At 56.9% G+C, this 14,377-nt stretch overlaps 1 protein-coding gene across 1 annotated transcript; it reads right to left on the bottom strand.

Annotated features, from left to right (window-relative positions):
• Positions 1 to 4,402: 4,402 nt before the first annotated feature.
• On the bottom strand, positions 4,403 to 12,501 carry LOC309873592 (membrane-spanning 4-domains subfamily A member 15; the record flags this gene model as incomplete). The annotated part of the gene is made up of 6 exons (XM_082749522.1): positions 4,403 to 4,601; positions 5,453 to 5,566; positions 5,932 to 6,024; positions 8,003 to 8,059; positions 9,036 to 9,158; positions 12,277 to 12,501. 6 exons carry the CDS (start codon positions 12,499 to 12,501, stop codon positions 4,485 to 4,487), a joined length of 729 nt encoding a protein of 242 aa, XP_082605648.1. The 3' UTR covers positions 4,403 to 4,484.
• Between the last annotated feature and the right edge of the window lie 1,876 nt (positions 12,502 to 14,377).

Below are 14,377 nucleotides of genomic sequence, written 5' to 3'. Positions count from 1 at the left end.
ACTATGATCATCTGTCACAACTAAACAAAGCGCAAGGAGTTTTGGTGCCCACCCCCCCACCCGGCCGGAGGTGCCCTGATGCTCGGGAGGGTGCACTGTGTTTCTGCATAACTACCCCTGTGTGGCCCAGAAACTTCCGCCCAGCTTCTGCTACCTCCCAGGCTTCAAATATCGGGTCAGTGTCCAAGCGTCTCTGATGGTCTCAGGAGCCTCTGGTTACGGCTGTTCTGTGGGACTTGGGATCCAGGCCCACCAACTCTATCAGCCAATTGGGTGGGGCCCGGACACCCGTCCCCGCTCTGCCCCCGAGTATGCCACCGCACTCTCAGGGCACACAGACCCCGAGGACGCAGCTCTGGGGTCTCCCGCCCAGGGTCCTATCCCATTTGGCTTCTCCTTCCATGGCGCCATGCCGGGGCAGGGCTGGGAGGCAGAGTCCAGCGGCCGCTCCCGATGGCCGCCTGCCAACATCCCCTTGGGTGAGCACAGCCGAGCGCTTCGGGGCTGACACCGGGCCCAGGGGGCCCGAGTTCCAACCTTGATATCACCACTTTGTAGCTGTGAGACCTACGGTGCATTATTTGACCTCTCGGCCTCAGTTTTCCCTTCCACAAAGTGGGGGTAACTTTACTTCTTGGGGGGATTTGCCAGAGGGTTCCATGAGTTAGAATATTAAATTGCTTACAGCGGTGCCTGGCCTATGTCTGGTGCCGTGTGTAAGTGTGCTCGTCACCGCGCCCTCACGAGGGGTCCCTCACGCCCCGTCGTCATCCCTGCCCCGGGTCGCACACACAGCCGTGTGGAGCGCAGCCTGCCCTCCGTTCACCTCGTTGTCACGCCCACTGCAAGGTCACTCACCTTCTCTCGGGCCTGCCGGGCCTTTCTGAGGGTGGTGGGGCCGGGCCATCGGCAGTTCTGGAAGGCCCGCTGGTCCGGGCAGCACACCCGCCCACCGCGGTCTCCAGGCGGGCCCGTGCCCGGTGACCTCCCGCGGCGTGCGCACCTGTCAGCAGGTGCTCTGCCCTATTCACCCCCCACACCTTCAGTTCCTGAATGGTGGGATAAACATTTTTCTAAAAGTCGTGGTTTTTCACTGGGTTAGAAGCTTCTGCTTTGCCTGCCACTCAGTCCCGTAAGCATCTAACACGCACACGCACACGCACACGCACGCACACATGGACCCTGCACCCTTGTTCATGAACGGACTCCCTCATTCACAGATGCTTTCCTGAGCACTTAGGATGGGCCAAGCACAGGACTGTGTGGAGGTCTGGGAGTGGAGGAGACACCGGCATGGTGCTGAGAAGCTCAGATGCTGACAGGAGGAATAATGGTCCCCAGCGACGTGCACGGTCTTAGCCCTGGAACCTGGGTCTTGTCGCCCTCCACAGTCGAAAGACTGGGCAGATGCAATTCAGTGAAGCATCCTGGGAAGGGTGAGATTATCCTGGCCTACCCGGTGGCCCCCGTGTGATCACAGGGTCCCTCCCTGAGGGAGGCAGAGGGAGCCGAGTCAGTGACAGTGACCGGAAGGGGCGGGGTTGCTGGCTTGGAGGAGGGAGAACAGGGTCACAAGCCAATGGATGCCACTGTCCCTTAGGCTGGAAAAGCAAGAAAACAGCTACCCCCGGGAATGCGGTCCTGTCAATACCCTGATTTTAAGACTTCCGACCCCCAGCACGGCAAGGTGATAAACGTGTTGTTGAAAACACTAAGTCTGTAGTCCTTTGTTACCTCAGGAGGAGACTCAACAGGAGACTGAGAGAGTCCAGCGGGAAAGATGTCAGGGAGTCAGGCAACTGCGGTGGAGAGGGGGCAGGACCCTGGACTGGGGGTATGGGAACAGCCCAGCAGAGGTCACCTCACTAGACAGGGGAAGGGTGAGGATAGGGAGGGCTTCCTGGAGGAAGTGGCATCTACGCTGAGATCTGAAGGCAGCTGGGAGTTCAGTGGGACAGGCTGGAGAAGGGAGGGCAGGCAGGGGACTGCACTCCACGGAGAAGGATTCCCCAGGCTCAGCGTGGCTCAGGGTCAAGTACAGGAGGATGGGAAGGCGAGAGAAGAGAGGTATGCGGGCTCTGTCTCTGTCTCTGTTACAAATACATGGCTTTGTAAGCACTGCGGCACATCTGGACTTTAGCCTTGGGGCAAAGGAGAGCCTCAGGTGGCAGAGCAGTAACACTATGGCTTCTGGTCCTGAGATAATCCCCCCTGGCTGTTACCTAGCCTTGAGATGGCCTGGTCCAGCTAACAGCTGGGGACATAGGCTAGGTCAGCAGGCTGAGGTCATAACACGGTGGTCCAAAGGTGCTGGGAGGACCTAGAACGGCCCTTGGGCACCTTGGTCACCGACAGACACAGGGAACATAGGAGGGAGAGTGGTTTGAGTTGGAACAGAGGCTGAAAGCTCCTTTTCCGTGGGACAGGAGAGCAGGCGCTGAAGCTGGCTCACAGAAGTTCGGGTGGGAGGCCGATTTGGGAGCTGCTGGAGTGGTGACAGATGGCCAACAGAAGCTCCACGAGAGCAAGGACTTTGGCTCATGCCCAGCGTCCCCACAGCCCGGACACCCAGCGGACGCTCCATAAGGACCTGCTGAAGAGTGTGGAGGGCACCGAGGAGTCCAGGGCCGGTGAACTTGAGGGTAGATGGAGCTGTTAGTGTTCATACAAGGCTTTTTAAAAGCCCATTGATCTTGGTGACATTGAGGTCAATGACAGCAGCCCTGGAGAGAGAGGTTTTGGCAGAGTGAGCAGGAGGAGAGGAAACAGACTCCATCAACAGGAGAAAAAGAAGCCCTCGTGGAAGGGCTTGCCAGGGTCAAAACAGACCTTTGAAGCTGGGAGGGAGTGGAACATGCTCCATTTTCACACTCACAAAGTTTAATTGGGCAAAACTCTTGGATCCAAGTCCTTCAATCTCGTCTACTGCTTCTGAGAGCCGGAGCTGTATGGAATCCCACTGTCACTCTGTACCCACACGACCTGGGGACCAGAGCTTCCTTCAAGTGGGCAGATGGCTGAATGGCACTAGCCCGCCACCTGCCTTTGGGAAGACCTCACACAAGGGGCAGCATTAAAATAGGGTTTTGAAGGAGGAGCAGGAGTTTGTTAGATGAAGACGTGGGCTGTTGAGAAACGCAGCCCCATCTCAGTCTTTGAGATGAGGAATCAGGAGGAAGGAGGAGAAGGGGTTGGTGGAAAGCACTTCGGTTTGGACCTGGGGAGCCATGTGGTGAGACATGGACTCTGATGTTGGCTGGAACTGAGTTCAAATCCCAGCATTGCCTCTTATGAACTCAGCGGCTTTGGGCACCTGATTTGATCTCCTCAAGCTCCCGTGTCCTTGGCTATAAAATGGGGTTATGAATGCCTGCTTGTTTGGGCTCGAGGGGGAACAGACCAAAGTGCCAGGATCACACCTCACAGACCCCTGCTCCCAGGGATGCCTCCATTCTGTGACAATGGGACCCAGGTCTTCTGATAAATATGGGACAAGCCTTCAAAACCCCTGAGATGAAAAGGACAGTCATCGCCATGAGACCAGCTCGAACCGTAGGCCACAATGTTTATTTCCCTCTGTGGTGCGGAGGAGACGACCGTCCACCAGCACCTCTGACATCCGGTAGAGCGGCAGAGGGGGCTCCTTTGCCTCAGACCCAGCCCAGCTGATGGTGACGTGCAGGGGCAGCTCTGCCCCCCAGGCCAGGGGGAGGGGGGTTGCTGTGGCTGTGCACCTGCCGATGCTGACTGGGGTGCTCCAGGGCTGGCTTCAGCTGTCCCCCCAAACCTCCCCAACCTTGGGAGGTGGGCAGGGCTGAAGACAATACCAACTCCATTTTATAGATATGGAAAACGAGCTTGTCCAGGGGCACAGGGCGGGGGCGTGGTGGGGGGAGAGATACTGCCTGACTTAGAACAGGACTTTGGGGAGCCCTGGGGAGCTGGAAGGGCCTTAAATGCCATCTAGTTAATGCTTGAGTTCTCAGGAAAACTGAGGCCCATGGCACAGTGACAGATGACAAAGCACAGAGCTGGTCTTGGGGCCTGGACACCAGAGGTCAGGCGACGGCCAGCTGTGTGGCCTCAGCACCTGGACTCAGTCCTCTTTCCTGGAGGATTCTGAGCTCCTGAGCTTAATGATCTTCCCAAGGCCTGAGGCAGCCATTGAACCTGTCTGCCAATGGGGCCAGAGCTGCCTCCCAATGAGCAGAGAGGAAAACAGAGCAGCAGGTGGGGGACATTTCCAGAAGGGCGGCAGGACCCAGGGAGCTGAGGGACACACACCCTTGACATCAACTAGTTCTTTTAGGAAAGAAGCCACTGAGGGAGATGTCTGGGACAGATGTCCTCGGGGAATGTTTCACTTGGGTGCCACAATGTGAGGAATGGGGTGGGGGGTTGGGGTGCCCCCAGATTAACGCGGTGGGGGCTGGGGAGGCTGGGCCCACAGGGGAATGGCTGGCTTCCAACCTGCGGAAGGACCTCTACTCGGATGACTCCTTGGGCATATAGGCCACATTGTCATAGGCGGGGGGCGGAGAGGCTGCGGGGCTGGGGATGTTGAAGTCAGTGCTGAAGGCGCTGGGCAGGAAAATCACAGGCTGCAAAGGAAAGAGAACCCCGACAGTCGTGGAGGGCGCCGGCGCCTCCGGGCGGTGTTACAACAGTGCCCCCCTGTGGGCATCCTGAGAACAGCGCCCTCGTCGTGAATTCCGTAAGCGACTTGGCCCGTTCGACTAATATTTCAAAAATATTTACGGGGGCCAATTACGGCCCAGGCGTTGCAAGTACAGCAGTGAACAAAACAGATACAAGTCTCACTTCTCTAGGACCTAAAGGTTCTTTCTCCCTGAGCTTCCCCTGTCCTGGCTTCGTCTTGGGGTTCAAGGCGATCCCGCGGGACTGGTTTCGCTCCCTGGGCACACGCACTCCTCCGCACAAAGTCTTGCGGTGGCCTCACCTCCAGTTTGCAAAAAGCCACCTCCCGAGCAGCACCCACGCCCTACGACCCTCATTTTCCGCCTGAGGCCGCCTTTACTCCTCAATGTCCTCCTCCGCCTCCTTTCTGTCCTCACTGTCCTCCAGATTTGGGGAAACTAAGCTAATTTCCCCCGGAGTCGGCTTCAAGGCCTGTGAACTCCTGGAAGGTCCCGCCCCTCCGTGTGCCGCACTGCCCGGGTCCCCTGCGCCCCAGCCTCGCCGAGCCTCCGGCTTCTTGGTGCCGGCGCCCCCCTGTGGCCGCGAGGAGAATAGCTTCCTCAAAGACTTGTGGGGGGGTCTCTGACGTAAGAGGATGGGGAGCGGGTCGCAGCGCAGTCCCTCCTAATTGCTAGACCGAGGGAAGAAGCAAGAGGCTGGAAGAGGAGGCTTCCCAGCCAGCAGCTTTCCTCAGAGGTCCCTGTAGGGGTGGACGCTGGGTGGGTGGGGGAGGAAGGTGGTGGGATGTACTCACCGTGTTGGCTTGAGCGCGGGTGGCTTGGCACCCAAAGTGGGTGGCAATGACCGCGATGAAGAACTCGAGGATGGTGAAGATGGTAAGCACGGCCAGATAGCCCCTGCCCACATCCTGGGGACACACCCACAGTCAGGGTAAGCCCCGTGCTCTAGAGCACAGGAGGAAAGAGCCCCAGAGGGACAGTAACTCGCTCGAGGTCACACAGCCAGGGCTGGCAGAGCTGGAGCCAGGACACCTGCTGCCTGCCCCGTGCCCTCCCCTTCCCTCTACTGGGCTGCCCCTCCGTGCCCGCGGGGCCCATTCCTGGGGTAGGTCAGGGGGTCAATTTCCACATGGGATCTATCAGGACTGACAAGCCCTGCCCACACCTAGGTCCCCGGGGCTCTCCGCGCTGCACACTCTGCCTTCCCCACCTCCTGGATGTGTCTCTAACAGGCTCTGAGTGTTCCCACTTCTGGGGGCGTCTGACAACACACCCAGTTAGTGACGCCAAAGTCCATGAGCAGGATGGCCGTCCCTGCAAAGGCTGCCATGGCACTGAGAATGTTGGTCCCCAGGCTGCTCCTCACCTGCGGGAGGGAGACAGGAGGAGAACGGAGAAAGGAAGGAGGCGGCCAGCTGCCCTCCCTCCCGCGCCAGGGCTCGGGGGCTCTGTCTGTCCCCTGACCCCTGTCCCTGCTCCCTTCTCCCCGGGGGCCTCTGGGGGCAGCCCTGCAGCCTCCCTTACCTCTGTCATCTTGGAAGCTGCCAGAGAGGGCAGATTCCCTCCGTGGCCTCTCTGGGTGTGGTCTGCTGCAGGCTCCGGGCCCATCGTCACTGTGCCTATCCCCCCCCCCCCCCCGGGGCCCAGCACCCTGCAGGAGCAACTGCCCCGGGGGCTGGAGTCATGGAGGCTCTCTGGTATGGACACTGAGGGCCAGTTGGGAGAGGTGATGGGGTCATTTCCATGACGTGCCGGGTGGGGATGGGCAGAGCAAGGTGCTGCAGGCCCTGGGGGGAACGGGGCAGGGGACAGACAAAGGGTAGGTGCGGAGGGCCCTAAAGTGAAGGCAGGACAGACCCTCCCGTGGAGGCACAGGGCTTCAGGGCAAGTGGCTCTCTGGGTGGTCTGAGGGACCGCTCAGGGCTCACCCTCTCTTCGCAGCCAGAACCCAATGCTCTTTTGACCCAATAGTGGGAACCTGTGGCTAAACAGCTCTGGCCTTAATTTGGGGACCACTTGTGGGTGGGGGGGGGGCTGGGACTGTGGGACCCACTCAGGTTCTAAGATCTCTGACTCCCCTTTTTCTTTTTCTTTTTTCCTTCTCTTTCCTTTTTCTCTTCTCTTTTCTTCTCTCTTCTCTCCTTTCTTCTCTTTTTCTTTTCTTTTCTTTTTTTTTTTTTAAGTGACATCAAGGAGGTCATGGAGACCAGAGCCCACAAAGCACTATGAAGCACCTGCAGGAGCCAGGCATTGTCCCAGGAGCTGTGAGCGTGAGGACAAGTCAGGTCCCTGCACTCCTGGACTTCACAGCCAGTTGCGGGGGATCCCCGAGTTCCAGTCCTGCCGGGTCTGATCTGTCCTCCACTCAGTGCCCAGCACTGGACAACTCCCAAGAATGCAAGTAGGACAAGGAATCTCCACTTCCCTTCTCAGTGGACTCCCTTAAACAGTGTCCCTTAAAAAATTCCAAATCCTCTAAGTCCAGACTCCTCTCCTACCCTTTCCCTCTTTTGACTGTGTCCTTGCTTTCTGCCGCCTTCACCCCCTATAATCTGCTCTGGCTCCTTTTGTCCCCATGCCCAGGCTCCTCCCCATGCTGTCTTCTTGCCTGTGATGCTGGTTCCCAGGCTCTTCTGTGACTGTCCTGCTCTGAATAGCGAGCTTGGTGGCACCTGTCCTGGGAACCCAAACTGTCCTTGAGGAGTGGAATGACTGTCACGTTACCCCGTGTGCTTTCCTTGTGGCACTTTGCACACTCCCTAACTACGTTGTTGCTTGGCTTTGGGTGTCTTACAAGACCCTGGAGTGTAAGGTCCAGGAGGGCAGGACTTGACTTTCCCTGCTGTGTTCTCTGAGCCTGGAGCATGCCGGATGTGCTCCCCTTCAAAGCCCGCATCGCCTCCCACTGCCCACAGAGGGGTCCGAGCCTCCACCATGTGGACCCAGTGCATCTCTCCTCTCGCTTTCCAGACGTCTGCCCTGCTCACACGGAGCCCCACGTGGTTTCCTCAGCAACCCTGCCCATGATTCCTCCTTGCCTTCTTGTGCTTGTCCTTCACTATTTCTAAGTCCTCCCCGCACACCAAGGCCCAGATTAGCCATCTCCTCTTCCAAGAGACATTTTGGATCTTTCTCTAAATGACCACGAGTGCTCCGTCTGCGGACCCTTACTTTCTGCCCTGTATTGCAAAGTGTGTCTCGGTTCCTCCTGTCCTGTGTTGGGTGTCCTCCTGCGCCTGCCACTTAGCAGGCCCCCAGGAAACGTTTGTTGGATCAGTGAATGGCCAGGAGGGGCAGAATAGAGGGGAATCAGTGGTGGCCCTGGGGCCCCCATTCAGACTTACCAGGCAGCTGGTGTGGCTCTTCTCGGCTGCCACTGAGAGCGACCCAGAGATGACAAACTGTGTGGGGAAGAGGGGATCCTGGTGAGGCTGGGGCCAGGACACTGGGCAGGCCACATCATGCCTAGGCTCGGTTGAGACCAGGGAGATGGCAGCAGCCTGTGGGCTGTCACCTGCCCTGCCTCCTGGGATCTCTCTGTAAGGGTGTCCCCTGGTTGCTGGGGACCCGTCCACGGAACTGGGGCCATAGCCAGCAAGGCGCATGTTTTCAGTGACATCCCTCATAGGTCACACAAATCTGGTTCTCTCTGAAGGCAGAACTCTTACAAAATGAGAGTCCCCATTTGCGGCAGAATCAAGGCTTGGGAACTAGTTCCCACATGCATTAGCTTTGATTTCCTCAAACTCTGGGGTAGGCGGGGCCAGGACTTTGCCTTTTAGATGAGGAAACTGAGGCTGGAGACTACCTAACTTGCCTGAGGGACTCCATGGTGACATGCAGTGGCCGTGGAGCTGAGATTTGGACCCCACTGGCCTCACGCCCAAGCCTGTGGTCTCCCGGGGCAGCTGGGAGACACAGGTGGGTGACGCAGGTGCAGACGGGGCTGTGTGAACACTGAAGTGCTCTCTTGATGTTGATTTACCAAGAACCATGTGCTTCCGGATTCTGCTGCAGGGGACGCGGTGGGGGCCCGGGGCGGGGGTTGCTGGCCAGACTGGCCGGTGGAACGGGCAGATGAATGGACTGGGGGGGGGGGGGGGCTCCACAGCTGGTCACATCCCAGTGGACAGAGCTCTTGGAGGGCTGGGGCCCACGAGGGAAGTTGAAGGTTTCTGCAGGCTGGGGTTTGGATGTGCGGTGAGTTTAGTATCCAGATAATACAGGTGGTTAGGATCCTTGATCCCTGCCCTCATCCCCTGCATCCCACCCTTTTTGGGATCCTTCTCTGTGCCAGGGGTGTGGCCTGTGCCCCAAAGAATGGAAGCGGGCGGGCGCAGAGGGGAGAGGTGGGCCCCAGGTGGCCCCGGCACTCACGCAGGCTCCTCCCCAGAAGGGGACGCCTCCTTCGATGAAGAGCATCCCCGCGTGGCCGCGGCGGACCATGAGCAGCACGCTGCCGAAGCCCAGGTGGATGAGGCCGATGAGGATCTGGACCGTCTGCGGGAGCCGGACGCGGCTCAGCGGGGCTGGCGGGCCGGCTCCACACCGCCCTCTGCCGGCCGCGGGGAGAGCGTGCGGAGCCTTGCGCGCCCCCGCGATCTCCCAGCCCCGGGGAAATAAAACCCCGATTCTGCTCTTTTGAGGAGACATCCCCAGACCAACCCTGAAAAGGCTTTTTTAAGAGGGAAAGTCAGCTCGTACATCCGCGAGACCACTCCCGGCTCCCCCCGCCCATTTCCATGTTTCTCTGAGTCGGCCCCTGCTTTGTGCTCTGACCGTGGATTCCAGGGAAGCTCTGTATTGCTACAGAGTTTTCTCAGCTCTCATTTCAATGGCACAGCAGTCCCTGCGCCGAGGGCCTCACCATCCCCCACCTAACCATCCCCCTCCCTCGCGGCCTGCAGCGAACCTGCCCTTGAGCGGCTCTCTTAGTTGGGCATCATCCCTGATCCACTCCAGCCAGCTGTGTGCCGAGCTGCCTCGGACCAGAGCTGACATCGGGGCGGGATTTTCTTCTCCAGGTGGTTTGCCAGCACCCCACAGATCCACTCCCATAGGTAGAACGGTTTTCCCAAGGAAGGGGGCATGTGTGCTTCTGATAAGCCCTGCCCTGTGTTTTTTCTTGTGGTTTTGGTAAGGAATGAATTCTAGAACTGGGTGGGCACATCAGAGGCCCCCATATTCAGTCTCCGCTTAACCCAGAAGCCCTTTCCAGCACCTAACTTCTTAAGAGAACCCCCTCAGTGGGGTTGCTTACCACCACTCAAGCCATGGTGGTCCCTGTCCAGGCAGTTGTGACTGGAAACGGCTGGAATCATTTTCTTGGGGTCATGGGGAAAGAGCCATGTCTTTCTAACAAGAGTGCCCCCCAAATTGGATATTTATGGGCATGGCCACCTTGCATCTTCTCTCCCATTCTCTTTCGAGCTGCCTGTCCCCCTTCTTTCCAGCTTCCTTATGTGGCCGGCTCCACTCCCCACCTGCTTCTGGACACCCCCACCACTGCGAGCCCTGCTCACGGAACACCGGTTGCCTCCGCCCTTATGCCTGTCTACACTGAGCAATGTGAATCTCCTTTAATCCTAACGTGATGAAGTAGGTATTATTATTCTGACTTGGAGGTGAGGACACCAAGACTGAACCCGAGATGTTCAGTAACTTGCCCGTGGTGTCTCAGTGATGGAGTGGCAGGCCGGCCAAACGTTGAGATGCTGTTCCTCTACTGGGTGTCTCCCCCAAGCACCTGTTTATAGTTTCTCTTTCTGTGTTTTCCAGCAGTTTCTATGTGTCTTGTCAAATCCCTTTGGCGATCATGGCTTCCCCGGACCGAGTCTGAGGTTCAGGACTCCAGTGACTGATGACCCCATCTCTGTTCACTGTCTCCAGTCCCTTCACGCACCAGTGGACACAGTGTAGCCTTTAGTGTGGAATCTGGAATTCCAGTGTGTTCAAGCCAGAGCTCCTGAGTGCTGCAGAGCAGGGGACTGAAAGTGGAACTGTACAGTCAGGCCAGCCTGAGGTACAGGATGCCGCTTAGCAGCTGTGTGGCCTTGGGCCTTGACCAGCCTCTGTTTCCTAATCTGTCCAGTGGGAATGGTGGTCCCTGTCTCACAAGATGGTGATGAGATGTAAGCAGCCAGTGTGTGCGCATTCCATGGTGCTGTGGGTGCCCTTCTTGGGGGTGCCCAAGAGACGATAGCTCACCACCGTCATCATCACCACCATCATCACCATCATTATCATCACCATCATCACCACCATCATCACCACCATTATCATCACCATCATCATCACCATCATCAACACCATCATCATCACCATCATCACCACCATCATCACCATCATCACCACCATCATCATCACCACCACCACCATCATCATCATCACCATCATCACCACTATCATCATCACCATCATCACCACCATCACCATCATCACCATCATCACCACCATCATCACCATCATCATCATCACCACCGTCATCACCATCATCACCACCATCATCACCATCGTCATCATCACCACTGTCATCACCATCATCACCACCATCATCACCATCGTCACCACTATCATCATCACCACCATCACCATCATCACCACTATCATCATCAACACCATCATCACCATCATCATCATCACCACCGTCATCACCATCATCACCACCATCATCATCATCATCACCACTATCATCATCACCACCGTCATCACCATCATCGCCACCATCATCACCACTATCATCATCATCACCATCACCACCACCATCATTACCACCATCATCATCATCACACCATCATCACCATCATCACCACTATCATCATCACACCATCATCACCATCATTATCACCACCATCATCACCATCATCACCATCACCACAATCATCATCATCACCACCGTCATCACCATCATCACCATCTTCCGTTTGGAGAAACTGAGGCCAAGGAACAAATAGAAGACACTATATATGTATGTATGAGGATGAATATGTCTATCTGTCTACCTGTCTATTTGATATTTTCTTCCCGCCCAGAAACCAATATCACAGCCATCTGCGGTTGGCAAAGACCTCCTGGGACCTCTTTCACGGACCTGCAGGAGCTGGCCTCTGCCCACCACTCCAGCTTCATCTCACCTCCCTCCTTCCTTTGCTTATTACATTCCAGCTTTGTTAACCTTCCATTTTGTCCTTGAGCAAGCCACACGCATTCCCACCTCAGGGCCTTTGCACTAGGTGTTCCTCCACCTGCTGAGCCTCCCCACCCCCATCTACCCTTGGCTTTCAGCATCCAGGTTTTAACCTAAATGTCACCTCCCCACGGAGACCTGTCAGTCCTTCCTTGCTAGTGTTGCTCTTCCCACATCCATCATGTTCAACCTCATTACCCTCTTTGGGGTCATCTTAGTGCTTTGTCTGCTGGAGTGCCCTCTGCGAGCCCCACGGGGAATGGGTCTGTAGGTCTGGTAGGCCGCTGAATGCTCAAGCCCTCACTAAGCATTTAGGGACTGCCTGCCCCTCTCCAAGGTGCACGTGAATGTTCCCGTGCTGGAGCTCTCCCTCCCCGCCCAGCACCCCTGCACACACTCATGCCTCAGGTGGTCTGGGGAGGCTCTTCTCACCCCTAATGCTTTGGGCTCTCCGGTCAGGAACGTCTCCATGGGCCGCAGGTCGGGCGGCTGCGCGGCCCTTGGCGTCTGCGCCCCCAGCGGCGGCTCCTCGAACTGCAGGGCCCCGGGGGGCTGGCACAGGGAGGTGGGCAGGATGGCTGGGGGCTGGCGGAGGCCGCTGGCGTTGCCGGGCGGGATGACGACAAACACGCCGTTGCTGGCCGGAGGGGCGGACATGGTGCTCGGAGGGCCTGGGAGACAAAGGTCAGACGATGCTGCTGCTGCTCGCACACTCACGTGGGGCCTTTTAGTTTATAAAGAGCATGCCTGCCTGCGTAGCCCCCCTCACTGCCGCCCCTGAGGACGGCACCCACATCTCTGACCGTCGTTCACGGAGCTTCACTCCGAGAAGTGCAGGACGTCCTCGATCATGGGCCTCTAGGTGAGGCAAGGCCAAGGCCCCAGAAGCCCTGATCTTAATCTCTGGGCTTTATTACGTGGAAAGGACCTTCAGGGGGAGCACATACTTAAACTACCTCCTTTCTCCAGGGAGGGCAAGTGACTTGCCCAAGAACACACAGCCAGTGTGAGGCAGAGCTGAGGCAGCACAGCCCTCTTCACCCACAGGTTGGAACTCACCTGACGTTTCCTGTCCTTCAGCCCAGGCTGGGGAGCTTGTGTCCATAATGCCCGTGGGTCATTTCCGGCTCTGGAGGCTTTCTCTTTGGCCACCCAAACAGTTGCTATTAACATATCTGGGAAATGCATGATGCATGGATTATGGGAGCACTGTGTGTGGCTGGCCCCAGCAAACACTTTGGGCAAAAGCACCCAGCTGTCAGAAGATGAGTTTACTAGGACACCAAAGAAGGATAAATGAACTTGCCAGATCAGACAGTGAACTTGAAAAAGTCAGTGCTCCCATTGGCATTAATGGGTTCAGTGCCATCTGTGGAGACAGACGTCAGGATTTGAATCCTGGCCCCTCTTGCTACTGTGAGATGGGACATGATGGCCACCTCTCTCCTTGCCTCAGTTTCCTTACTTATGACGTGGGGATAAGGACACTGCTACCAGTCTCATAGGGCTTGGCGTGAATTAAATCGAAATAACGCATTCACACTTGATAAAAGCCAGCCTTTGAGTGCGATTTGTTGTAATGCTACTTGCCTAAAATGTTTTCTTGAAAGTAATGTGTATAGAACAGTCACGAGGAGTGGTTCAATTTTTAACTGTTTTACAGTGCATGTCCCCTGTGCTCTGACAGCTGTCACACCCTCTTCTCCAGGGAGAGTCAGCTCGCAGACCGCACAGCAAATTCTCTGTGGCTCTGCAAAGGCTCTCAGCTGACGAGGGCTCAAGCCCGCCTGTTCTGGGGGGATGAAGCTCGCAACATGTCTGTCTTCTGGGGAGCACCTGAGCCATTTATTTGTACTGTGTCTGACCTACATTTGTGGACAGAGTGTTGACTTGCTGCAAAGAAACAGAGCCAAGGCCACCCACAGGCTGTTCCACAGGTTTTCCACAACTGGAGGCATCGCCTAGGAGTCAGCTGCAGGAACATGGGGTAAAAATTGGCTGGCATTTAGGGAGTAACAGAAGGCAGCTGTCATTTTGAAGGGGTTCCTCCCTGTCCCCCTGCAGCCTGGGAGGAGTGACGGCGTGCCGTGTGGCGGACGGATCTGCCCACGGGTTATGCTGGGACTTCCCCATAAAACGCCTACTCTGTTGGAACTCTCATTTCTAGGGACTCACACCGAAATGATTATTCCTAGACATGCATACTGCTTGGAACAGGGCTGGCAAACTGCGTCTGTGAAGAGTCGGGGGGTAGATACCGCGCTCTTCTGTTGCGACCCTGAGCCTTCGACAGTAGTTAGAAGCAGACACAGGTAACTCCCCCAGTGGTACAGCCATGCCTGTCCGGCTGCGGTTACAGGGACAACAGGTGGGCTGCCTCGGATCCGTGGGCTGCCGTTCGCCGACCCTGTTCTTAGAACACTGCCAGGCAGGGTGCTCGGCATAGGAAACGCTCGGTAAATTTTGGCTACAGCCTCAAATATTGCTTCTATGGATTATTTGCCGTGGTTTCAGGCAGGATGTGAAACTGCAC

This window comes from Mustela nivalis (assembly GCF_964662115.1).
Source record: "Mustela nivalis genome assembly, chromosome: 9".
Lineage (NCBI taxonomy): Eukaryota > Metazoa > Chordata > Mammalia > Carnivora > Mustelidae > Mustela > Mustela nivalis.
The sequence above is the reverse complement of the archived record's forward strand: the minus strand, read 5'-3'. Positions and strand labels throughout refer to the sequence as shown.